General features: G+C 35.1%; 2 protein-coding genes across 18 annotated transcripts in view; one reads left to right on the top strand and one right to left on the bottom strand.

Annotated features, from left to right (window-relative positions):
- Window positions 1-3,470: 3,470 nt before the first annotated feature.
- CUNH18orf54 (chromosome unknown C18orf54 homolog) lies at window positions 3,471-26,960 on the bottom strand. Of its 10 annotated transcripts, XR_010041407.1 has the most exons (10): window positions 26,438-26,574; window positions 25,490-25,811; window positions 23,793-24,551; window positions 23,371-23,521; window positions 20,180-20,276; window positions 13,712-13,843; window positions 10,976-11,046; window positions 5,968-6,124; window positions 4,485-4,568; window positions 3,471-4,012 (listed from the first exon to the last, which is right to left on the bottom strand). XR_010041407.1 is itself a non-coding variant. In XM_063231607.1 (9 exons), exons 3-9 carry the CDS (start codon window positions 25,770-25,772, stop codon window positions 6,064-6,066), a joined length of 1,554 nt encoding a protein of 517 aa, XP_063087677.1. In that variant the 5' UTR covers window positions 25,773-25,811; window positions 26,438-26,486; window positions 26,942-26,960; the 3' UTR covers window positions 3,471-6,063. The 10 variants fall into 10 exon arrangements, 6 of the variants coding, with proteins under 6 accessions (XP_063087677.1, XP_063087676.1, XP_063087680.1 ...); XR_010041406.1 differs by having other exon boundaries at window positions 3,471-4,568; XR_010041405.1 differs by having other exon boundaries at window positions 4,485-6,124.
- Stard6 (StAR related lipid transfer domain containing 6) overlaps window positions 26,830-27,959 on the top strand; it is a 35,364-nt gene continuing 34,234 nt past the window's right edge. For 5 of the 8 annotated variants that reach the window (XM_063231614.1, XM_063231619.1, XM_063231620.1 and 2 more), the window contains exon 1: window positions 26,830-27,851. Coding sequence is in view for 1 of the 8 variants with exons in the window: in XM_063231613.1 (XP_063087683.1) it covers window positions 27,837-27,851 (15 nt within the window). In the remaining 7 variants the exon portion in view is untranslated. The remainder of the gene's footprint in view (window positions 27,852-27,959) is intronic. The other 3 variants (XM_063231615.1, XM_063231617.1, XM_063231618.1) reach the window with 1 other exon arrangement.

Raw genomic sequence — 27,959 nt, forward strand, 5'->3', positions numbered from 1 at the left:
TATTGGATCCATTTTTCTTGTTGTTACAGATTGTAAGGTCTTTCAGTAGCCTTTAAAAGCACCTGCTTTCTAGTTGTAAAATTCTTTCTTCCCACTGGTCACTTTCACAGCCTGAATTTTCAGTTATTTCTGGGCTGAATTTTTAGCCAAACTGACCATTTGTATTATTTAGCTCAGTAAGGTTTCCACTAGTGCCTTCTAAAAACTCAAGCCCTTTCTAAAAACTCATTGCTTCCATTATCTGTGCAGCTACATCTTCTGTGATTCCACTACACATCTCTTCAATGTGCCATTATCCATTTGAGTTAATTTGGATCTTTGGCTTATGCTTTTCTCCCCCTCAGTGCTCCATGGATTTGAGGTAGCTGAGTTTTGAGAGCATCTGTGTCTGCATTCTCATGTTTCTATCTAGTGGACTGTGTTGCTAGTAAGGGTAACTCTATAATCTGCTTCTTAGGCATGGCTAATTATATATATTAGTCCTTTGCCCCAGGACCTGACTCCAGTTAGGGAAGGGAGCATGCAGTATAATACAGGATATAAGAAAAGTGGGACAGACAATCCTACTAGGGAGAAGAATGTTTACAGAATGCTGTAATGGCTACAGAAAAAAAACCGAGACAGAACATAAAAGACAAAAGCAGGGAAAGAAAGCAATTACATGAAGACAAGGGCTAGGGACATAGCTCAGCAGCAAAACACCTGCCTGTCAAGCACAAGGTCCTAAGTTCAATTCAGTTAACAAAGAAAGAAAAAAAGAAAGAGGGAGGGAGAGAGGGAGGAAGGAGGAAAGGACGGACAGACATTCAGGGGTAAAAAAAGGAAGAACAAAATGAAAAGAGGCATAGAAAAAAAGTCGGGTTTTTTTTTTTCTTCTCTGCATAGAAAAATCCCTCGAGCCTGAATTAACAGTCAAGAGGAGGCAAGGAAAAGAGGAAAAACAAATTTTTCTTGCGATTTTGAATGTGTGGTCTTCTCCCTAGATCTGCAAAATTTGATTGAGGTCTAGTAAGTCTCAATTTTCTCTACAGTCTCTATGCTCTTCCCATACTATTACACCATTCAGGTATGTACTGGCTCGCCCTGGTAGATAAAAAAGGCAGTTAGATCCCACATCAGTGCTGGATACAGACACCAGCAAGCAGTAGGTCTCAAATATCCAAATGTCAGAACTTTCAAATCCAGAGTAACTCAGGATGTGTCAAAGCTTCTGGCTGTGAGGGTTTGAAGCTGTGAGCTATGTCCAGCCTAGCTCAAAACCCTTAAGGGGTCTCTCCCAGCATACTGCTTGACTGCAGCTATCACTCATGGCTCTCACCCAGTCACTGTGAAGGGAATTACGGATAGTGCTGAAGTGAAGCTGTCCACAGCTGCTGAGTCATGGCTTAAAACACTCAATGGTTTTCCCAGAATGACACCCAAGCCTCTCTCTCCAGGGATGTGACTGGTACCTGCACCTGCATGACTCACCTGAGGAAAGACATCCATGCTGTCCCTGAAGACCACGGCAATCACCAGTGTAGTATGTTCCATGGCTGCATTTCTACCTGAGGACCTCTGAGTCCTTAGCATTCACTTTGTTTCTGCAGATTCAGGATCTCTTTCTGGTAATCTGGGAGCCAGACAGTGCATAGTCGCTTTCTCTTCTCTGCACTGTGTTCTCTATTTTCAATTTTTCTGTAGCTTGGAATTTTCCTGTCAGTTCCTTCCTGGTTCCCATGGACTTGCTTTTTCATTTTTCCTCCCCAAGTTATTTTCCAATGTCTGGATCTCAAATTTTGTAGAGACTAAATATGTTTTTGAGAATGCAGTGTTGTAAAGCAAATTCAGCTGTCTTAGCTCACTCTCTTGCACATGTCCCTTCTATACATGGCCAGTTCCCTTTCAAATTCTCTGTCCTGAATGAGTCTCATAATAATGCCAATATCATGCTGTTTGGTTCTTACACCCATCAAAATTGTAAATCAAATAAACCTTTTTGCTTCATAAATGACCCAGTCTCAAGCATTACAGCAACACAAAACAAAATCAGACCCTTAAGTCTGTCTAGCTTTACTTGAGTAGATATTATTTTTAAAAATAATCTCAAATACCTAGCTTCCCAAAACACTGATTCTTTCAAGATTAAGCATAATAAAAAGGCCTGAGGGTCAGTGAAAGGTTACTATTTTTTAAAATAATCTCAAATAACTAGCTTCCCAAAACACTGATTCTTTCAAGATTAAACGTAATAAAAAGACCTGAGGGTCTGTGAAAGGATATTATTTTTTAAAATAATCTCAAATACCTAACTTCGCAAAACACGGGATTCAAGACTGAACAAAATAAAAACAGACCTGAGGATCAGAATAGAAGATACAGGCACAACTACAAACACACTCAGCCACTTTATCTCTGACAAAGGGGCAAAATTTATTCAATGGAAGAAAGCCTCTTTAATAAATGGTGCAGTATAAAAATGCTTTTTAAATAAAAATATTTGAGTATCACATAAAAGATTATCTTTCTTACCTGAATGTGTACCTATATATAAAATCTGGCTTAGAATCCTCAATAAATACTTATGAACACTACATATTTATTTTTTCCTGATTATATAAAATAAGAACATGTAATTATCTGAATATAAGGTGATAGTGCATAAGGAAATAAAATATAATCAATTAACATTTTTGAGATGTATTTTCATCTCTACTCAATAGAGCTTAAGAACTACCCAAAATGTCAAAATGAGGAAGATAAAAGTGACGGGGCAATGAAAAGGGAAAGCCAATCTATCAAAATTTAGAAGACAGAATACTTGAAAAGAAATTGTAAACCTGTTAGAGCTTAAAGAAACATTAAGAATACGAATAAATACAAGAATGAAAATTGAACTGAAGAATCTTAATCTAAAAACCCAAACAATGACATGATGCCTCAAAATTTTCAGATTTTGGAGCATTTCAGATTTCAGATCTTTTGGATTTGGGATATTCAAATAGTAAAATCTATCTATCTTTACACTGTGAAAACAGCTGCCGTATAGAAGATTCTGGTCTAGCATGAAAATAAACAGACCATAAGGAGCAGAGGTTTTTGATTTTGTCCAAAAAAAGAAAAACAATCATAGAGAACTATAATGATGTGAGAAAGAGGGAGAAAAAGAGAAAGGGGAAGGAAAATAATAAAATCATACATCACAGGGAAAATATCTAAAAATACAAACTATGTTAGACCTACATTTAAGCCAATCACATACAATCCAACATATCATATAACTAGGTATTCAATATCCAACCTCTGTATAACAGAGACACATGATCTTGAGGCTCTAAAGAAACTTCAATTGCTCTGAAATAGTCTTTTGTTTCTTCTGTCACTTTTCATGATATCTTCCTTTTGGCTAGTTCACTTCACAGCACTTCTACCAAATAGGTTTTCAAATATAGACTGAACAGCGAGGCCAAAAAAAATGAAACAATTTCAAATCTGTTAAAGGAATTCCATGTATTCAAACAGGAAAAACCAAGGAATCACCTTGATGTTTAGGTGACATTTTTGTGTAACTACATATAATTTAACAAAACGTTATCATATACAGCATTAAACACAAAATACAAAAAAAAACCACACACACATTCATAAATTTTCACAAGGAATAAAACAACTACACCTAAATTAAACCCAAGAAAATGGTCCCTCAATTTGGTGAGGTATCTCTATGATGCTGAACACACACAAAAAAAAACCTGAAAAGTAGAATTTGTATTGATAGAAAAGTCATTTCAGTCTTTACTCTCTACACATTGGTCCCTAAGCCCAAACAATTTTTGGAATCAAGCTTTATTAATTTTCTTCATACTCAACTGAAAAACTTGAAGATGTTAAGTATTTTTTCCATATACCTAAAAGAGTAAGATAAAATTTTACACTCAAAATGCAATCTTTAAAATCTGATCTTCTCTTTATTTGCTTTAAACTCTCAACATAGCAGTCTCCATACTGATGTCCCCTCTTTTCCCCCAGAAATCTAAAAATAAAAATGAAAACTCACATGATTAAGGATGTAATTAAATCAAGTCTTAACTTCTTGAACATTTATCATTTAGACAGTTTGATTTGAGATTCACTGACTCTAATATATTTAAGAAGGTTGGGAATAATAATTTTGATAAAATTAATTTTTTTAGGTAAAAGATTAAACCTTTCCATATTTATAAAAAACAAAAACAAATATTTAGTACACATAATAAAGTTCCTTAAAATATCATTTGTAACATAAAATTTTAGGACACCTCCTGTTCAGTATTGGAGATATGTTCTTATAAATAGGGGTACCAACAAAATCAGTATTATTCAGTCATTACAGAATGCTCTTTTTAGAGGTACTTTCTAGGCATCGTATATGTTATGTATGTCAGCATATTATTAATACGGATTTTTTTCGGTGGTCTTTTTGAGACAATGTTTCACTATGCAGTTCAGGCTGGCCTTCAACTCACTTTGTAGCGCAGGCTGGCCTTGAACTCGCAGTGATCTTCTTGCCTCAGCCTTCTGAATGCTGGGATTATGGGTATACACCCAACCTTCAACATAGAATTAGAAGTTATTCTTCCATCATCTCTGCATTTTTTAGTTTGTCTAATACATTTCACCAGGCCTGAAAAATGACCCGCCCAATGTTTATAAAATTAAATCTACATTTTAAAAAATCAGTACTTCTTTGATCTTTGAAGTAATTTCTCCATAAGCTATTTGCCATGCAGGAGATCATAATCATTAAAGAACATGTAAATGGCAAAAAAAGATTTTCACAGGTAAATAAAAACCTATCAGTAAGTGCCTCTCAAATCAGTCAAATATGATGAGAAATTCACAAGGGAGGAAAACCGGCAGGGTTCACTCTGTAGTGTTGGACATGTCAATTCTATAACAAAGGTATTTGTTAATCCCTCTCAATAATTTGGAAAATAAATTATCTGACTATGTGCCTATAAATTCCTATTTAGCAGTAATCTACTTAGCAAAGATGGTGCCATTTGGGTAAAGTGCTAATGTGTAGTATTTACATATACAGATAGATAGTCTTTAATTTCATCAGGCTTTTAAAATATGTTTGTTATGCTTGATGACTTAATTTTTAGTTTTGGTAAACATGCTTCCAACTTAATGGAAACACTGTCTGGTGAAACTGCAAAATTATAGAGCTCTCCTACCTTCTAGCTACAGATAAACTGTGAAAACTACAGAAGGCTATAAAACATCAACTCTTAAAACAAAGCTTTAAACAGTGTTCCTTTCTGTTTCCACACTCATTTTAAGTGTAGTTTCAAATTACAGAAAGCAATTGACAATTGCATCATTATTTTTAATAGCTGCAGCTAACTCCAAAACCAAAACCTGGAAAATAATCTAACATTAAATACTCAGGTAGCTCCCCTTCATTTTATGATTCATAAAATGTCATGTATTATCAATATTACCTTATATAGAATCAAAGAATTAAATGCAGAGATTCTGCTGGATGCCACAGTCTTAAAGAACATTTCTTTTAGCACTGTATCACTGTTAAACTGATGTCATTTACAAATACAATATATCTTTAATATTTAGTTTCTGAAATTTAAAAGTAACAGACTCCCATATTAAATATATTATAAAACTTTGGTATTTCTTTAAAGCTTAAAACTGCATGCTAATTTTGTTTAAAAAATAGAAAAGGTCCACAGAAGAGATTAGAGATAGAAACTAGGAAACTTAGTATTCTAGAATCAAATGATAAAATGATACTACAGAAGGCTAAGATCAAGTAAACATTAAAAACAGAAATGATTTATCCTTAAACATTTGAAGACAGACTTCAGAATACATTCCATTTTTCAGCACAAAATGAGGTTAGATCACAAAACCGATGGTCATTGTCAAGTTTAGTTTTTCAGAAAAAAAGCTGAACTGATCATAGAATAATATATGGCTTATATTTACTTTGTTCAGTTTAAGTAATAGAAAACAATACGTGTTTGTTCTGTTGTTATTGTGGTGACAGTTTTACTTTCCTCTTCACATTTTTCACATTTTCAGTCACTGTTGTCCACTGGTATCATCAACCAGATCTCTCAGGCGAGATAAATGATGCAAGGCCCTTTGTTTAAAAGTATAAAATACATTATAAACCAATATTTAGGATTGAACAGCCAATGCAGACAGCAAGATATAGTGATTACATTGCTTATTAATTTCAAAATTAGCATGAGATGAAGGTAAAGAATATAAATGTCAAACTTTGAAAACTGCTCCTTATAAAACCTTAGTATCTGAATAGTTGAATGTTAAAATATTCATCTAATGCTGTATTAACATTTACTTAAAAATTACAGTATCGACATGCATCTTTTTAAGTTAATTTGTCAAATATTCTAATAATAATAATTATGTATGTCATTTGTATCATATTTAACAAAACATTACTTTTCATGTATTTTTCCCCAAAACTCTGCAAAATGGTACTTTTTCTTTTGGTATGCTGTGCATACTACTTAGGAAATAAAAACATTTAGTTTAGCTTTAACATTTACAATTATGATGGTTTAATATTTTTTAAATGCCATTTCACATCAGTCACATTTCTGAGAAAACTCATTTTTATTATTGAGAGGAAAAAAACCCAGCAATATCCAAACATGTTGTTATATTAACAATGTGGATTTTTTCCTAAAATAAGGATAATTTCACACCTTAACTGATCATCCACCAAACAGATGATCCAGATATTGATGCTTTCTGAAAATCCCTTTTCACAAGTAATGACATATACAAAGTGTTAATTTAAGCTATGCAAAAAGTTTTAACTCAGACACATGCTTTTTATGAAAAAAATTTTTTTTTGGTCTCTTTGAAATAAGATCTTGCTATAAGCCTTGTGCTCACTTTGTAGCCCAGGCTGGTCTCAAACTTGCAACAATCCTCTTGGCCTCAGCCTCCCTATGCTGGGCTAACAGGTGTGCTATAACCATCAGCTGCCTATAAAATCATTTTTAACTTATCTCTATCTTGAATGTATTATTTCAAATGCATGACTAAAGAAATAACATATTATCATATCAAAGTTATAATACTTGAATATATAATTCACTAAAACTGATTTCCATTCTATTTCCATATAAAACAGTAGAAAGGAAAAAAACTGGAAGCAAAGAAAAACGTGTCTTATGGTAGAAGGAATAAAAAAAGTTAAATAAAAATGTGACATTCTGATTCCCTATGCTTGGTCTACATAATCAGCATACATTTCTTTTCATTTAACCTCTACCTGCCCTGCCTAAGACTAAACTAATGAATATACTTGGCCGAGGAGCTATGAAGTAGCAACTGCTACTTCAAATGTGTATGTAACAAGTGGAAATAAAGTTGTAAGAGAAAATTTTTCTTGATTTTCTTCTCTACAACCATGAAAAAATGGCTAATGAGGGAAACACAAAGGATGATTTACTACAACAAATAGCCATTCACAGCCCATATGTCCATCAACAGACGAAGAAGATGATGTGTACTTACACATCATGGGGTACAACTCCACCATTAAGAAAGATAAATCGGAGTCTCTATAAGAAAATCGATGCATCCTCACACCACATTGGTTAAGTGAAATTAACCTCACACACAAACTTAAATATCACATTATTTTGCTTATAGGAGAAACCCATAGTAAAATAAAAGGTAACAGGAAGAGAATCAAAGGACAGGTAGAGGAGGGAAGGAAAAAGGGATGAAAACAATTAAGATGTGTTACATACACATATCAATCTCCCACACATATTCCACTCCCACAGTAAACATTATGTACTACATTCATGTACTAGTAAACAATTAAAAAAAAATACTGAAGAAACTCAATGTACCTTTTCATGGGATTTACAGCAAATACAAACCACCTACAGAAACTCACTAAGAAGCCATACAAAGGCAGCTTAGCCATATTTTATTCATAAAGTGACTATTAATAATATTACTGTCTTCTTTACGTTTACTGGCCTATATTGAGACTATATCCAGCAAAAACTGAATGGAAGGTTTTCCTCTGTCTTTTCTTTTTTGGTCTCTTCAAGATAGGGTCTCATTATGCAGTTCAGGTTGGCCTTGAACTTGAGCTTACTTTCTAGCCCAGGCTGTCTGGAACTCACAGCAATCCTCCTGCCTCAGCATCTAGAGCACTAGGATTACAGGCATGCACCACCATCCCCTGCTTTCACTGTCTTTCAATGCCGACCATTCCCTGGAAGGGAAAGTGCTAGTACTTTAGAATAAAAAGATCACATTTTACAAGTATGAGAGGTAGTTCTATCTTTAGTATAGAATGAAGTCTAGAAAACTGAACAGGAAAAAGGAACTGGGAAAATAGACAACTTTCTAGCTGTCATTAAATTTGTACTTCACAGCACGGCCTTTAGTATTGAAAACTACAAAATCCCAATTGTTTTGAAAATTATCTATAAACATACTCCAAAGCTAAATATAAATTATTTTGAAGTATTGATTTCACAATAGTCTAAAATTACTGGTCTTCAAGGTATGTAAGATATATATTACGACTATCTTATCAGCTGGTTGCCTTCATGGTATAAAAGATTCTAGGAAAATCTCTTGCTCAAAAACTGAACTTCTTTCATTTGCTTAAAGATGACAAATTTTTCTTACAAGGATTTCAGTTAAAATGTTTTCATGGAATTCCTAATATGTGACTATATAGCACAAGGCTAAGGAATAAAAACAAAACCATTATAATTTTGATTCCTACTATAAGAGGAAACCTGAAAAAAATAACATTGTAAGTTGTTGTCAGTCATTTACTAGGTGTGACCAAAAATATAGTGATGTTTTTTAAATTATAAGAAAAGCTGCCATTAATTCCCCTCAAGAATTCCCCCTTACTTTAAACATTTATTCTATCATTCTTGCCACTTTCTGAAGCAGCTCTGAAAGTCCTCTTTCATGTTTAATTGTGCTGTTGTGGCTACCCTGATTACTTCAATCCGTTTATCCTTTACGGTCATTTTGCCTTGGGCAAAGATTTAGATGTCAGCCTGCAACAGATCTGGTGCATAAAGTGAATGAGGACATGCTGTAATGTTTTTTATTTGGCAGAAACTGCTATAAATGGTTTATCAATAAAAGTGATCAAATGGCGAATGTTAGCTGGGCATGGTGGCACATGCTTGTAATCCCAGCACTTGGGAAGCTGAGGCAGGAGGATCATTACATGTTTGAGACCAGCCTAGGTTATACAGTGAGCTCAAGGCCAGCCTGAACTGCATAGTGAGACCCTGTATCAAAAAGACCAAAAAAAATGTGACTGTTTAAATTTAAACATGTATTTCAGGAACTATACCTTGCCATTCATCCCGCTCCAAATACTCGCCCCCACTTTGAACATGCCCATCATTCTTGGCAATGGATCTTTTAATGTAATAAGTTTTTGGCTTAAACATTCACTCTATCTTTTGATCACTCTCCATATACCTCAGCCAGAGTAAGTCGTCATTTAAAAAAAAAAAAGTTTCTAATGGAAGAACACAAAAATCTATAAGAAAAATGGAACCTAAACCAGAAGCTTGGAGCTCCCTAAAACTAATGGAAATACCTTAACACCAGCTAGTCATGCAAACTGTTACAAACAGAAACTATTAGTTCAGAAACAGAAGTTATATAATAGGACATTCACCTTAGGTCAATAAAACACTCAAGGTACAATCTTTATCTTTTAAAGACGCTTACTCTTTAAAGACTACTGTTTACAGTAGAAAAACTACTACTATTTTTAAAAAAATTTTAGCAAATGTTAAAAGCACCTATATGGATCAGTATCCACGTGTTAATGTATGTACTCTAACTCAGAAAACATCTGGGTCTTCAACACAATTTTAGTCATGCTTTTAAGAGAAATGGAAAGGTCTTTCACTTTAAAATTTAAAAGCAGAATGAGGTTATTTACCTAAAAGGTCTACTCAGGTCCTCTACAAAGTCTCAATTAACAATTCACCATTATCATTAATGAATGTTTCTAACACAGCTTTTCAAATCTCAAATTTAAGTCTCAGTAAAACTTCTTACTAGTGAGTAACTTTGAGCAAGTTTTATTACTTCCTGTGTATGCCCTGATCTGTATTATAATGATGATAACAGCACTTGGAAGGCACAAGAATTATCTTCAGCACTACTTGTTCTAAATCAACACTTAGCAGCAGCAAAAGGACTGACATTTGCTAAGTATTCAATAAGTGTTACTCATCATTCTCCTTGTTTTTTACCAGGTACAAAACATCACATGCAAGTACTACGGCAATATAATAACCGTAGTTGAGACTTGAATAGTCTGCTTTTTAATAAAAGACAACATAACTAAGAAAATTAGACCATATCTAGAGTATTTTATCTACATTAGATTCCTGTAAGTGTGGCACAAATACTACACTTAGAATCACTGTGTATATCCTAAAGGACCAGTATGAAAATAACAAGTTAAGCCAGGTGTGGTGGCTCACATCTGTAATCCCAGCACTCGGGAGGCTGAGGCAGGAGAATGGTTGAGAGTTCCAGACCAGCCTGGGCTACAAAGTGAGTTCAAGGCCAGCCTGAATTGCATAGCGAGACTCTGTCTCAAAAAGACAAAAAAAATAAAGAAAAGAAAATAACAAGTTGTTATTAGAGGATATCTAAATCGCTAACTTCTCAAATGTTACCATTACTTTAAAATGAATGAAGAATCTGAACCATTCATGTTATATTTTAACTGTCTAAAGTGTCTCCTTGAATCCTCAGAATATGATAAATAGGAAATAGCATAGGTTTAAGAGAAAGCAACATTTTAAGATAATGTGCTATGAAAAGCTGAAATATGGCTGATACACTTCTAGTCTTTGAACTATTTAATTCCACCCTAACTTCAGTCAGAGAAGAACAAAGTAGATTTGTATCCAGAGTAGCAAAGAATACTTACTTTTGAAGGGACCTAGTAATAGGAATCATATTTGCCTTCAATTCCAATTTAGAGAAATCATCTTCTGAAACCTATTATTGAAAACACCAGAAAATAAAAATATAAGCAGTGTTTTAAACATGTTGTAAATCTAAAATTCAGTGCAACTTAAAATGTGATTAAGAACATTAAAAATATGTTCTGTGCTTCTAGTTATTTCTACACATTAGTGAGCAAACCCAACCTGGGAACTAGGGCCATGCACAGACCCCGCCCTCCCTCCAGGCTGGAACAGCCACGTCCTGGCCCCTTCCGGGATGCAGGCTGGCAAACAAGTACCATTCCACAGCTGCCCCAATCACACTCGTTAAGCAACTGGCTTATCCAGAGAAACACAGGCTGTGATGATAACTATGGAGGTGAAACACAAGTGGATGCCTGTGGTGTCTCAGTGTTTCACTAATATTGTAGGTCGAGGGCCAGTGGTCTGATCATAGGTTCAGAGGATAGCGGTACACAGTGTGACACCTAGGAGGATCTCCTTCTGAGGATTACAGCCATTGCTGATTTTCTATGGTCTGGTTTTGGAGGTCCTACATCACTGCCATTGTTTGGTTGGGTTGGGTTTTATTCTCTTTTGTTTTGTTTACGTCAAATCCGATGGCAGGAGCAGCTATTCCAAAGATAGCAAGATATATTATGGGTAGCAATTTTGGATTTGCTATTGGCTTGTTTCAAGGTCCTTTACTGCATTCAGTTGTCTTGTTTGTATGGTTTCTAATCTATTGTTTGATTTTTACTATTTCTGAAGTTATTTGGAGCTATTTTGAAGACATCAAAAGGCATTAGGGTAACTATTGTTGATTTTGTAATGTTTTTAGGCCTGTATCTCTTATACTGGTTTTGATTGGTTTTATTGTGTTTTATCCCCTTTAAAATACATTTCAAAAATTAAAAATTACTGCTAGCAAAGTTTTCAGCAGAGCATTACATTTTTTTTTATTTCTTATTTACTCTAAAAACACTATAAATATCACATGGCTTCACCTTTGATGCACCCTAGAGCATGCTTCTAAACATGTTCACTAAAAATCAAATCTTGGCTTGAAATTATACTTTACTAAAGAGATTATGTCTCAGTGATACTTAAAAGAATATGTTATGTGCCATGATTTTTAGAATGGTCAAAGGAAAATTTTTAAATACAATTCAAATGAAGTTGGTAGTAGTTCTCAAGAACTGAGTCGCTCATTTGTGTTGAAAATGAAATTGAATCACAAAGCTCTACTGAGTAATAGTAACAGAAGATTAAAGACAATAAAAGGAGCTACAATTTAAGCATTGATCAGGGGTCAAGTATTACACTACCTATTTTATGTAGTCTGTCTCAAACAACTTCCTTTTGCAGAAAAGGAAACTGGTAAGAAAAATAAGTCATGCACACAAAGGCAAATACTACAAGATTTAATTCGTATGTGAAATTTTAAAAAGACGGGGAAAAGTGTAAAATGGTAGTTAACAGTATTGGGGCTGGTGGTAGACAGGGAGATACTCGTCAAAACACAAATTTCAATTAGGAGGATTAAGTTCAAGAAAGCTACTACATAATATGGTGACTACAGTTAGTAACAATGCATTATGCTCTTGATAAGTGTTCTCATAACAAAAAAAAGTAGGTGAGGCAATACACATCAACTAATCCAATACAGCTATTAGATACTATATATATATATATTTCAAAACACATTATACACCAAAATATATGCAATTTTTTAAATTAAAAAGTTAAAGAAAATAAACTGAAGAATATATGTGATTATCTACACAAATGTTCCACTTGCTAGTATGTGGCAGAATTTGAATTTAGACTTGAAAAAAACCTTTATTTTTAAGCACTACACTTTTGTGAAGAAAATTCATTCCCCATAGAAAAGCAGTACAAAGCAGAAAGTTTCACATTTCCAGGAAATACACAAATTTTAAAAACACAATGGCCCTAAAATATTATATAACTATATTCAAGTCAATAGTAACAAAAGTAAACGTCAGATGATGACAGATACGTCTAATACTGAAAAGGTTTTTTAGACTTCCCCAAATGTAAATACAATGTGACCCATACAGGGTAGGGAGCCCTTGAAGCTGGCGATTGATCATGTGCGTGGGGCTAAAGCAAGGTCAGTCCAAAAAAACCAGACCGAAACAAGCTATGTAAACAAGTTGTTCCCCAAACAAGAACACAAGGGGCCCAGGCCTGCCAAGCAATAGCTTGCAAGGCACAGGGGCTGAAATTGACATCATCTTTCCCAGTGTATAAAAGGTGCTACAGTGGCAGGGCAGTTCCTTTCCTCCCTTCAGGAGAGTAAGGGCTCCACCTGACCCTAGCTTTTTCTTGTATTTTTCTCATCCTCTCACTGGTCCTTAACTCCCAAGAACCTCAGGAGCCACACTTGGTCGTGGCAATACAGATTCATTTTGTAGGGCTTACAAAACATTTTACATAATTCATACTACAGATCTAAAATCCTATCTAAATAAAGTATTGGATCAAAATCATAAAAATATGCTAAAAGGGTAAAGAAACAAGTCTAACAGTATAAAGTATAAATAAATCACTTTCTAAAAAAATAGTAATACAACTACAACATTTGCTCTTGAAATGCAAGCATGCTTGTAGTTGGTCTGAAAAAGATCTTGTAGGAAGAAACCTTTATACAAGTTCATAGCTTTCAATTCATAAGCCAACTTTGTGCTTACTTGCTTAATCTCTTCTTTTGGTTCTATAATTCTGTTCTGATTAAAACTTTCTTGTAGAGCTTGAAGATTAAATAACATTTGTTTTAAGGCTTCAACAGGACCATGATGTTTGCCTCCTGAAAGGGTAGAGCTCTAAAATCAAAACAGATGAGCACATGAATTTAACCATTCAAATTTGAGAAAAGGAATTTTATTTTGTACTATTTTCCCCTAATATAAATAAATACAAAAATTCAAACAATTGGCTGGGGATATAGCTCAAGGGTGAAGTGCATACCTAGCAAGTGCAAGGTCCCAGGTTCGCTTCCTAGTACCCTGCACGCCTCCCAAAAAATCCAAATGATGTGTATTAATAAAGTTTTAAAAAATCAAAATTTTAACTCACCTCTCCCCCTACATAATCCCCAAATGAAGTTAGAGAAAATCATGATTAAAACTTTGGCATGTACTTCTATACCTTGCTTTGTGAACAGTACACATATTTCTGAAAATTCATATAATAAACTTAAAATCACAGTTTTTCGTAAATGAAAAAAAGTCTTCAGAGAGCATGTTAACCAACATGATCTTTTCAGAAGTGTAAATGAAACTGCTTTTCAGTTGAGTGGGGACCAAAATTTCAAATACAGTAGTCTCTCTAAATCCTTAAAATATGCTTTCATACAAAGAATGCTGGCTTTTCATCTCTTCGGGGCCACATCTCTAAAGAAATACCTAAGTAAAACTCAGATCTCAGTTATCACTGATTTTATGCCCAAAGGGCAGCACTTAATCACATAAGGTGCTCAGGATTCTTTCAAGCTTAAAGGATATTTTAAGCTTCTTTTTGAAAGCTTTAACAAACTACTATTTTACACTCTTCAAATGAGTTGCTGCATCCTGAGAGTTATCCACAAAGTGGTAAGTAAACTTCTTAAAAGTCTATAAATAGACAGCATAGTCAGTACAGAATAGGTACTATTTAAACTTTAGTTTAAATAGTCTAAATAATTTTAAAAAGTCTATAAATAGACAGCATAGTCAGTACAGAATAGGTACTATTTAAACTTTAGTTATGTAGGAAGTTACTGACCTGAGTAAGATTTCAAGGTAAGCAGAATAGCTAAAACAGATCTTAAAGATACTCGCAGTTATAAAAACAGGATATAATAGTATTGGGATGTAAAATGGTAGTCACTGAAGAAAATATTACAGCACTTTCTTTAAAACTTCAACACAGAATTTACTAAACTATAATCTTGTAATTTTCTTCTACGTATATATACACAAGAAGTGAAAGTAAGAATTCCAAACAATATTTGTATACCCATATTCATACTAGCATACTCACAATAGTCAAAAGGTGAAGGATATAAATAAATGGGTAAGCAAAATGTGGCACATTATGATATTTCCTGTATGTGGCTCCTAGAGTAGCAAATTCACAGTCACAGAAAAATAGCGCTTTTATCAAATAAGGAGTTAGTATTTAACTGGCACAGAGTTTCAGTTGGGGAACATGAAAAAGTTCTAGAAATGGATCACAAATGTGAAGATGCTAAATGCCACAGAATGGCACATTTAACAATGGTTAAACTGGCAAATTTTATGTAATATATATTTTGCTGCAATAAAATTTTTAGAAAAAGAGGGCATACAAAGGATTCAGTTAAACTCAATACTGACATGAGCTACAAGCTTTCTGAGACTTTCCATTAAAACCTGATAAATCGAGGTATTTCCATTTTTGTTCTTGTCTAACTCTAAATTGTCTTGTCTAACTCTCTAAATCCTAACCAGAGGATTTCACATATCTAAAAACCAAACAATTCAAACCAAATAGAACATAATTCAATACACATGACAATAAACCATCTAAAAGTATTATAGATAATACAAATGTATTAAAAGGAACTAAACCCACAACATGGGAGAAAATGTTTGCCAGCTGTTCCTCAGACAAAGATTACTACAGAGAATATATAAAGAACTCAAAGTAATCAGTCCTCCCAGATTTAAAGGCCCAATCCAAAAATGGGCATCTGAGATGAATGCATACTTCTCAGATAAAGAAATACAAACAGCCAATAAATATGTGAAAAACTGTTCAACATCATTGGTCATTCTAGAGATGCAAATTAAAACATTGAGATTCTACTTCACTCTAAAAAGTATAGCTACTATCAAGAAATCAAGCAATAAGAAATGCTGGAGGGGCTGTAAGGAAAAATAAACCCTGCTCTGTTGGTGGGAATGCAGACTGGTGCAACTACTGTGGAAATCACTGTGGAAAACTAGAATTGGAGGCTCATTCAATCCAGCTATCCCTTCTGGTTATCTTCCCAAAAGCATTAAAAATATTATACCACATGATATATGTGCAACCATATTTATAGCTGCAGAGCTTATGATAGCCAGTTCTTAGAAACCTAAATGCCCATCGACTGAGGGACAGATAAAAAAGATATGGTATTTTTATAGACTGGAGTACTACTCAGCCATAAAGAAGGATAAACTGGACATTCCTGGAGGTAAAAGATGCAACTTGAGAATAATTGGTGAAATAAATTAGACACACATGGGTAAACATCGTTATTGTCTATGTGACAAGCTGAAAGAAAAAACATGTATGCAAATGCATACAAAAATAATTAAGATAGTTTGTGAGTTTCTCTGAGTTTGCTAAAGATTAAGATTTGTGCTGTATTGTTTGGACAATTGAATGCAGATGTCTTGTGTTCTAGGTGAATGATTTGGGGATGACAATATACAATGTATGTACCATTGTCACCCCCATTGATGTGTTTTGAATTTTGTTGTAGTTTTTTTCCTTCTTTTTCTTTCTTCTTATTCTCGAATAAAATGGATTTGGAAAAAAAATAAATTTGGAGCCAAGAAAAAAAAATAAAATAAAATACAAGGAACTGAGAAAATAACCTAGGTAACTTTGGAAAACAGTATTTTGATTGGATTACATAAAGCTAATGACAAAAAAAGTCTATACATAGATAAATCAGCCAATCTAGTTAGTAAATCTGGTTCTTATATATATGGGCTAGCAATTTCAAAACTACTTCATATGCATACTAACACTGACCCAAGAAGTAAATCCACTGTATATAATAGGATTATCACAGATGAAAAAAAATTAGATTAACAAAAAACTAAAACAAACCAGAATTGGACTAGAAATCAACCAGAACTCTAGGCAAATATATAAACACAGATGTATGGTAATACACAGATACATAAATACATGTTTCCTAGATCAGACTGGCAAGGGAGTGTAGAATAAAAAATAATACAGTAGCAATAAGGAAACCTATTGCCTAAATCAAGTTTCTAAACACCATTTTCAATAAAAAGAACACAGCTCCCCAGAGAAGTACTCAAAAAAATGGTGACATATCAAAAAAGACATAGGAGTTATCAGACAGAATTCCTAAGAGTCTAAATTGGAACAATTTAAAAACAATTTTTACTATTAACCTACAATAAAATACATGTCTGAGTCTTTATTGAAATTAAAAACTTTACAAACTGTTGGGGCTCACAAATTATAAATTGAGGGTAGAGCTCGGAGGCCTTAATAGAGGCTGCAATGGTTACGTGATGCAGTGACATCTAGGCAAGACTGTATCAGCTGAAGACATCCTGGTTCCTTGAGAACCCAGTAGTAATAAAAGTAAGGTTTCACTCTGGGGAGAGAACAAACTCCTTATTAATGTGCTGGCTCTCCAGGAGCCACAGTCCTCATCAACATAGAGCCTTATTAGCATAAGTCACCCCCCCAAGTCATTTGATAATCCCTTCACTTATTGCATACACTCAATAAACAGGGACTAGCTCATAGTGTCTTTGTCTTTGCCCATCCGGAGACACTCAGCCTCCCTATCATGCGTTACTGAATTTATTTCTGCTTATTTCATCCTTTCACCATACCCCTCATGCAGACAGCTGGGAATTTTGATTATTGATTAGCTCCCTAATAATAAACAAGGCAGAAGGCATAACTCTTGATACAAGAACTGTAATTAATAAATGCAGAAGACAAATTCCTTAATGAGATTCTTAAAATATATAGTTTTTATAGTCTCAAAATATCTCCTATGAGACCATTATTAATTCCAAGGGGAACTGGTAACTTCACCAAGGGGAACTGGTAAATACCACCTTAACCAAGCATTCAAAGTTAACATCACTATTATTAACAGACTATAAACATAATACTCTTATTAATAACTATTAGTTTACTATTTTATTGCATTAATATATATTAATGACATCAAACTAACATGATCCTCTGATATGTGGTATGTTTCCAAAAAAGGCACAATCTCATTCTGATCACAAGAAAACTTCATACTCAAATTACCTACAAAATAAGTAATGAGTACTTTTCAAAAGCATCAGGAGAAATGACAACTAAATGTAATGTTGTATCCTAGGGTAGAACCTGCAATAGTTTACTGGTTAAGAGATTTGTGAAACTGTAGTAAGGTCGACAGCTTAATTAACAGTTGTGCATCTGTTAATTACCTAATGGTAATCATTGCACTATGGTTATATAAAATAATGCAGGAGACTGGGAGAAGGGGAGCACAGAAACACACATCATTTTTGCAACTTGGTGTACATCCAAAATTATTTCTAACAAAGAACACCTCAAAACACAGACTCTGGTAATGTGGTTCTGTATGTGTAGGCAAGGAAGAGGGCAAGGAAGAGTTGGTACATCTGTCCCAAACCTTAAAGCCTTCCCAATATGTTCCTCTACCAATGTTCCTTTCCTAATAAACTGCCATTACCATTCTTCTTCAAAGCACATCACCTTATCAGACCTACCTTCAAAATATAACTCAAGCTTAACAATTTCTTACCACCTCTCATGTATCTACTGTAAGCCCAATCACTATCCCAGAAGACTGCAAGTCTCCTATATGGGTCAGATACAAAATGTTCCCCATAAATCTCATGCATTCAGAGTTGGGGCTTTTCGAAGATGACTGATCATCAATATACAAATCAGGGGATTCATCCATTGATGAGTTAATGGTGAATGTGCTTCAGGAGGGCCTGGCCTGGTTAGAGGGGAGGTATGACCTGGGAGGATATTGCCTTGTCCTTGGCTCCTCCATTCTCTTTGTTTCCAGGCTGACATGGGTTGAACATCTTTATTCTCCACTGTGCCCCTCTACCACTGGAACCAGCTGACTATGAACTAAAACTATGAGCCAAAAGAAACCTCTCCTAAGTGTTGGGTATTGTGTGTGTCCCAGCAACAGGAAAGTCACCAGGACACCTACAAACTAGATTCTCAACTCCTCCTGTGGGTCCTCTTACAGTATGTCCCACACAGCTGTAATTTCTATATAACAATGTAGATTACTTCATTTTTCCACTAAAAACTCTAGCAACTTCCTATCTGACAACAAAATATAAAATCGTTACAGCTTACAAGATCCTCTAGGCAACCACTCCAATTTCCTTTTAACCATTCTTACCTTTGTTGTTCATTCTGATGGTGTTAAACGATTGGACTCTGACTTTCCTGGAAGATGGTAAACATGTTTCTGCCTTGGATTTCCCACACTTTCTATTACCACTTCATATAAAGTTATTCACTTTTGGGTGCTTGGCTAATTGATTCATTTCAGGTTTCTAATAAAATTTCACCATTCATAAAATTATACCCTGATCTCCATCACCCAGTTAGTTTTTTTCCTAACATTTACAGTATTTCCTTATACATTACATATTAGGCCTTGGCTTTTTTTGATTCCCCAAATGGAATACAAAACAAAAGAGGGCAAATACCTCTTCCTATCTTATTCAGTACAATACAAGGAATACATTTCCTAGAAAAGTGCTTAGTACTCAAGTATCTCCCAAATATTTCACAAATGAAGTTTTACTCACCAGTATCTCCACAGCAGGTAATGTACAGCTAAAGTCAGACATATTCTGACTGCTCCTACTTACTTCAACAAACTCCTCTCAAGGACATTTCATTAATATTTTAGCTAATTTTTAAGTATTTAACCTCTCAAATCATTTAGTTAAGCACCTGCATGTATTATTTCAGTATCTAATAGGTATGCTTATACTTTTAAGTCAAATTATGTATCACTTTTGCTTTAAGGGCTACTTAGAAGATTCTGTAAAATTGGGTAATAATTTATTTTATATTACCATAGATTTATCATTGTATCTTAGGAACATAAGTAAACAACTAGTCTACAAGAAAATCTAATTTTCTCTATATTCTAATGGTTCACTTTGTTTTCCAAACACCCCCTACCTGGTTCTTTAATACATTCATGTATTAAAACAACCAAAAATTCTAGGAGTGATGGTTTTATGAACATGGGTTAGGGAGAGAGGATGTGGCTGTTTTGATTTAAAATACCTAATAACTTAAGAAATTCCTATCTATGTATTAGTCATAAATCTTCTTTTAATAGGCTAATGAGACTTCACTTTACTTACCTCATCATTCAAAAAGTCTTCAAGAACCTCTTTAGTACACTTCACCCTTGAAGTCTGTTGAGGATTATCATCAGAATTAACAGGAACAGGAGATTTGCTAAATAGCATTTAAATGATATGAAACAGCAATTAAGTTCTCAAATTCTAAAAATTAGTTGTAATTTAAGAATTTTCATTTAACTATAAGTAATCACCAAGAAATAATCATCATGGGTATGATTAATTTTATATAATTTCCCCATCTTCTTCTTAAACTGATAGCAGAATCTAACAACTTTCTATCCCCTATATCTCCTCCAAGCTTCAAAGAAAAACTATGAAGAAACTGAAGAGAGGCCTTTAAGTAAATGAATAAACTCTCAACGATGGCTCTAAAAATTCATTTGAAACACCTACATTTTTCCATTTAAACATTGTCAAGCTGATGGTGCAGATCACTTATAAAGTACATGCCTAGTAAGTGCAAGGTCTTGGATTCAATTTCCAGCATCACCAAACATTTTTTAAATTAAAATTAAAAAATTATTTTTATCCAATGACAGTTAAACCTCTACAAACCCGTAAGAATTTCTACTGAATGTACCAATTCAAGGCAATAGGACATACTTCTTCTCCAGAACTTATATTAATATAAAAGACTATATTGGGAAAAGGATTAATTTTGAAATTAAAATTTTATTCAATTAAAATTGAGTAATTTTATTTAATTGAATTTATTTAATTAAATTTATTAAACTTTTATCTAATTAAAAGTGCTTATTTAATTAAAATCCCAGCCCTGTTCACTCTATGACTTTAGGAAATTTACCTGACAATTTCACTTTGTAAATTTATTGTTCCACTTATTTCACAGAGATATTATAAAAATAACTGAGCTAATTCTCTATGCTTACGGTTATGTTTATGTAATAAATGCCCAGTAAACACTCATTTATTTCCTGGTGTTTAAGAAATAGTAAATGGCATCCCCAGCAAAAATAAGAATGTTGCCTAACCAAATTCTAATAGTCACAGAAATAAATTCATTTCTATTATTTTTATATCACTATAAAGCGTTCGTAACTCAAGAACTCAGATATGTAAGAATCTTTTTGTAACATTTAAATGTCGTATGCTAATATTTTTTCTTATAAAGATGCACCTCTAGCAGGGCATGTTGTCTGAGACCAGCTTGAGCTACAAAATGAGCTCAAGGCCAGCCTCGACTGCATAGTGAGACCCTATCTCCAACACACACACACACACACACACACACACACACACACACACACACACAAACATACACACATACACAGCACCTCTTTATTGACATTTGTTTTTGACATTTTTAGTATGAGTTTTTTCTCACTCTGGGTAGCCTTTTTCCCTCACTGTTTACCAATATAGTTTGACTATTCATCCACGTAGTGTTATCAAAAACATTTATGTGATTATTAAAGATGGGTGTGTGGTTCATAGACGTCTACTACATTATTCTACTTTTGAATTGGGTTGAAATTTTTCATAATGAAAAATTTTTTAATTTTTTAAAAGCAATTCACGGATCCTAGTTATGATCTTCCTTATAACTATCTTTCATGTTTCACATTCAATTTGCTTCAACTTGATGACAGATTGATAGTAATTTGTCAATGTCAAACTGAGATCTATTCATTCTACTCAATAATCCATCCTTAGTTTTATCTGTAAGCATCATAACATGAACTGATCCTCCAAAATTAACTACTACATGCAGGTTACTAATCCAAACCATTGGTTATGTAAGTTATGTAAGCCAGGAATTATATTATTCTAAATACAAAACAAAACCTTACTCTTAAACATTTTTGGCATTACTTGTCCCAATTAAAAGCAAAGGATTACATTTCTAATATTTTACTAACATATAAACCAACTGAAAAAGAAATTAGGAGGCTAGATAAAGCACAAAATAAAGTTATTAATTCAAGTTTTTACAAAAAATATTATTGACACAATTTGAGAAACAAAGCAAAAGTCTAAAAATATTCTGGACAGGCATCACCACTATAATTTATAAGATAGTTCACCCTTTGTCAGAAACTGTTCTAAATACTTGCATTTCTAATCAGTTGAATCCTTGTAAAAGGATGTATGTCACTACCAAAGTATTTACTTCACTACCTCTACAGTTTACAAAAGTAACCTGCACAGGGTCTCACAAGAAAGCAGCCTAGACAGTAATCCAAACTGGAATTATACAGTGTTGACATTCAAAACAGAGGTATTCAACTGAGAAGAAAAAAATCAGTAATTAAAAGACCACAACAAAATAAACAATAGAACGTCATAAATTATCAGAGCCTAAGACATAAGGTTACCAATATTTCATTTCTGTAAGTCCAAATATAATAATGTCACTAAGAATAAAATCTTGCCTACCTCCCAAATCTAACTCCCTACTCACAACCCCTAATTTCTAGATAAACACTTGTTAAATTATTCTGAGAAACAACATCAGACAAAAGTTAAGCACACAGCCTGAGTTACAAAGTGAGCTCAAGACCAGCCTGAACTGCATACAAGACCCTGTTTCAAAAAGACAACTGATCCCCGGTACCAAAAAAAAAAGGAAAAAAGAAAGATAGGCAAACAAATTAAAACAACCTTCCAAATTACAAAAATCTAAACAATGGACCATATTAAGAAAATACTCCATTACTTAAGGAAAATGATGACTGAGAAAGTAAAATGTAAATGAAATGATAGAAAATGTGTAAAGCTTAAAATTAAAAAACAAAGTAACAAAAATTTTATAACAACCTTTCCATGTGCAAAATAACCATCTTTGGTTCCAACACATCTTTGGTTCTAACACCTCTTACTGAGATCTATATCAGTATTTTTTTTTTTTTTTTTTTTGATACCGGGCTCAAACTCACAACTGCATGCTTGCAAGGCAGGCACTTATGCCGCTGAGCTAAATCCCCAGCTCCCTGTATATCAGTATTTAATAGTGAAACAAAGTATGTGACAAATCCAAGTTATATAATGTACCATGAAGGTATAAAACACTACACTATCTTGTGGTAACAAATGAAAAATACAATTTACAGCCTCCAAAACTGAAAACTATATTCAACAGAATCACAGTATTACTAATTACTATTATTTTAAAAATAAATCTAGTACTACATTTTTCACTCAGAAAGAAAATACTGTCACTTACTTACAAAGTAACAGGAATATTTTCCCATGATCTTTCTGCTTCAAGTTTATCTAATGAGCATGGACTATCATCCTTTTTCACAGATCTTGGTAATTCTTCAGGACACTGTTCTAAATTTCTCTTGGCCTTCAGGATAAGCAATTCAATTTTGTCACCTAGTTTTTAAAAATTGTATTAATTCTTTAAAAATAGCACAACTGTATCTCACAAAATCAGTAATTTGGAATATACACATTTATAACAGCAAACTATATCAAAATGTGACCCCTCAAGATAAAAAGACATTAATAGTTATGAAATGCTGTACAAATAAAGATTGTAAACATTCTAAACAGCAATATACTTGCATCAAAAATAAAATATAAACTATCATAGAAGGTAAAGCAAATTTATAGCACTTTGTTTTAAAAAAACTAAAAATATTACCACTGAATGGATTTTTGGATTGTCCTGGAAGAAGTGGATTTTGACATTTACACTGACTATGTTCAGAGTCATATTTGTAGTCATTAACAAGTCTTTCATCATCACATAAGGAATTTGAAAAATTCGAGGGTTCCAAAGGGCATTCCAAACAATCTGCTTTATTCATATGTTGAGTTCTTTGAGCCAGATAACTATGTCTGGGGGAACAATGCTTTTCTTTAGAAACCTTTTTACTTCTTGTATCAGGTAACAAGTCTTGATTGTGGAGCCAGACTGGATATTTAAAATCAGGAATACTAGTTATCCCTGACACATTAAGATCAGATTTCTGGCTAGTGAGCCATCTTGGATAATTCTTTTCAAGACCATCTTCTGAACCGTCCTTGAAAGATTCTTTAGAAAAAGATAAAGATGAGTCAAAAACACATTTATTAGTCTTATTTGTAAGTTTTGGGTTTTTTAGCCTACCACATCGTTTTCTATTTGTGTATTCAACTGGAGTAACTAAATTATTTGTGCCCATGGAGGTGAAGGTCTCTCGAAAATCTGGATTCTTTTCAACGTCCAATGAATCTGATCTTCTAATGGATTTCTTGTTTTTCTTTCTTGTTCGGTGACCTGGTCCAACACAAGTGAAAGAAAATGATCCATCTGCTGGAAGTCTTAACAGATCATCAGTTGTTAGGCTAACGGAGTCTACGTCATTAATAGGCTCTCTTTTATAGGACACGAAGTGTGAGTGCTCTTTGTGATCAAAAGCTGAAAAACAAAGCATAGTTCTACTTACCTTTCTTTTACAACATAAAATAGTAAATGCAATAGTAAAAAAACTCAATAGTAAATGCAAATTAAGAATTTAATAATTTTTTTGCTGCTTTTCTCTTATCTTCACTGAATTTCAAAGGTATAAAAGGTATAAACAGTTAAACTAGAATGCCTTTGTTTTTTTGTCTTCAATATTTAACTCTACATACTCATCGCCAACTGCCTGAACTGTCCAATATTCTCTAATTCACCATGTCTTCAACAGTTTTCATTTAGACATGCTTGATATTCTAATACAACCATGTTAACACTGGCCATTTGATATTGGTTGTAGCACAGATATGCTATCAAACTAAGAGGAAAAATAATGTGCTCTCTTTCCTACTCACAACAGCATGGTTACACACACTGAAAAGTTGTGCTCATTTTCTTCTGAAATACATCATCCACAGTTGAATACACACTTTTTCTTTTCTAGGGCCTTTTTTATTTTTGGTACCAGGAATAAAAATCAATTTCACACTTGCCAAGTAGGTGCAGTGTGGCTGAGCTATGTATCCCCAGCCCTCTAGTCCCATTCGGTTCATTGCTTAGTAAAGTGCTAACTAGTTTATCAACAACACTTTCAGATTCACCTTCATGGAGGTTTTATCAAAGACAAACTCTCTTTAACATTTTGTGATTACTGGTCCACACAAAAACAGATCAAAAAGACTAATATAATCCTATCCCATCAAGTGAAACTAAACAAGTATAACCTCAAATGTGCTGAAGTTTAAAACTGTTAAGTTAGTCAATGAAAGCCAGAATCACTGAAGCAACATTGTTACCATTATGGTATACAGTAAAACAACTTTTTAGAGGTTTAGAATCAATTACCTACTTATGCTTCAAATCACTAGACATGATGAAAACAAAGAACAAAAGCGTACCATTGCTTGGTTTAGAAATATAACTGGAGAAGTGTGGAATATTAGCAGCACCTTTATCAATGCTAATTTTTCCAGTGCTTGCACTAGGATACACCTGGCTTAGATCAAAATCATCAATATAGGCCTGTAGAGCCTGAGAAGCAGAACTGTACAGTTTATCCTTATAGTGAAAAGAGCCAACAGAGTTAGAGGAATTGCTACTACTTAGGCTGCAGCTTGCCAGGAGAGAAGATATTGAAGACTCTTGAGAACAAACTCTGTATTTTGTTTTTGATTTTGCCATGCTTCTTCAAAATGTTTATGCATTTCCCTGATGAAACAGCTGTAATACAAAGATAACAGGACAAAGCGCCAATTAAATTAAAAATAATGGCTATTTATGCAAAGAATATTTACATATTATAAACTTTAAAATTTTTTCATTAAGGAATAAAATCATATCTATAATAGTCTTAATTGGGAATTGTATGTTTTCTATTGTCTATTGTGACTTATGTCATCAATGATACAGAAAACACGCCTGCATGTATACAAAAATTATGTAAGAATATACACGGAAAAACCAAGGAAAGAATATTTACGCTTTTCAAAGTCCTAAAAACTGTTGTCTTTTCTTTTTATGGCAATACTTTATGACATCACAATACTCAATAGTCCCACTACACACACTGTTTTTTAAATCACCAGTGCCTACTTGAAGATAATGAAGTGGTCAATAAATTTTTTTCAAGATACCAAATGAAGCTTTGGAAACAAGAAGGGATCGCTTCTTGGATTTTTGGCTAAAAGAACAGTCAATGGAGACTACTTACTGTCAATACTGTAAGCGCCACTATGAAATTTTAGCCTTTCTACAAACAGGACCGGAAAGCTGATTAACAATGCACCCCTGCCACTTCGACCACGGGATTATTTTGAATCTCATTAAGCAAACATCACTCCTCTTACCATTTCCTCTGCAAAAGCTGCCGTTCGTATCTCCAAAAGCAAACCCATCCTGGCAAACAGAATGCTAAAGTCAGGGCGAGACATTTCAACGACCTTGATTCAAAAACAACGCTTCGTGTTAAATCACCCACGGGAATACTGCTCGGGAAGTTCAGGACAACTCCGAGCGCAGCCCTCGCCCACACGGGCGCGCTCGTTTCAAACTTTAGAGCTGGACGTGGTGAAATGCGCGCCCCAGGCTCTCGCAGACGAAGGCGCAGTCTCCGACAGGAGCCACGGCTCGCTCGGAATACTTTACTCAGCTTCTGCCCCCAAAGAGCCAGCCCAGAATCCGCGCCCCCAACTCCCCGACCGGGAACCTCGGCCCGCGGGACGCCCTCCGCGCGCCGCCCTCCCCCGGGAGCCGACCTCCTCCTTCCTCTCGCTCGCCTGTCAGAGAAAGCGACGCCCCCTCCCTGTCCGGCCGGTTACCCACGAAAGCCCAAAATGAGATGTTAAACGCACGCTTCCACAGCTTTCCGCCGGAAGCCTGGGTGTATCACGGTACCGGCGACGGGACGAGGCATCCGCGCCGAGCTCACGCCCCGCCTCCGCCGGCCCGCAGCTCCCGCCGCCGCTGCCGTCACAGCAGAACTCGACGCCCGCGCTTGCGTTCAAACCGATCCAACATGGCGCCGGCTGGCGGTGCGCGTGCGCGGCGCTAGCGCGAGGGACGGGGGTGCCCGAGGTGGGACGCGAGGGCGCACGGCGAGGCGTTGGGTCCTGGTCCCTCCTGGGAGGTGTAGTTTCCGCCGCGTGGTCTCTCGCGGTTGGGAGGGAGGGGTTCTGGGCCGTGTCCCACGCCCTCCTCGGTTTGGCCGCCGCTCTGGTCGGCACTTCCGCTCCTCTGATCCGCGGATCTTCGGCTGCCCCGGGGCTGTGGGAGGGGCACCCAGACGGGCAGGCGACTCCTGCTCCCCGGCAGCTGTGGCGCCGCCAGTTCCCAGGCCACATCCCAGGCTCGCCCCGCAACCCTGGCCCTGCAGGGCTTCCTTCCAGCCAGCTCCTCGAGTTAAAAGGCAGATGTGGGATTGGGGAAGGGACTTGCATCAGGGACAGGACTGAACAAACTCTTTAGGGACCTGGATTCCCAAGGAAAAATGACACGGATGGGGGACCTAGGCAGGTAGCCCGAAGAAAGGGAATTATAAGAACAGACTTAAAGACCCATTTACCACATGTGTGAAACTGTCTACAAGACCTGGACAGGGTATGAGGTGCAAAGAATCCAGTTTCAACCTAGTGGTATGGCAAAACCAAACAGTGCCATCTCAATATTGGTTTATGTTTACTTTCCACTGTCCTGTGGGTGAAGATATCCTGGACCAACACTACATCTGAGTATGTTCCAGTTCATCTGATGTTACATCACCAGGTAATAGAACTGTGCTATTTGCCCCCCGCCCCTTTAGAGTACTGAACTTTACTTTCCAGTTTCTTAGTAAATGTTTAGAAGGTATCAAATTTAGTTCAGTGATTCAAT

This window comes from Cavia porcellus, unplaced genomic scaffold (genome assembly GCF_034190915.1).
Source record: "Cavia porcellus strain 051 isolate PalLab524CR breed Dunkin Hartley unplaced genomic scaffold, mCavPor4.1 scaffold_20, whole genome shotgun sequence".
Classification (NCBI taxonomy): domain Eukaryota; kingdom Metazoa; phylum Chordata; class Mammalia; order Rodentia; family Caviidae; genus Cavia; species Cavia porcellus.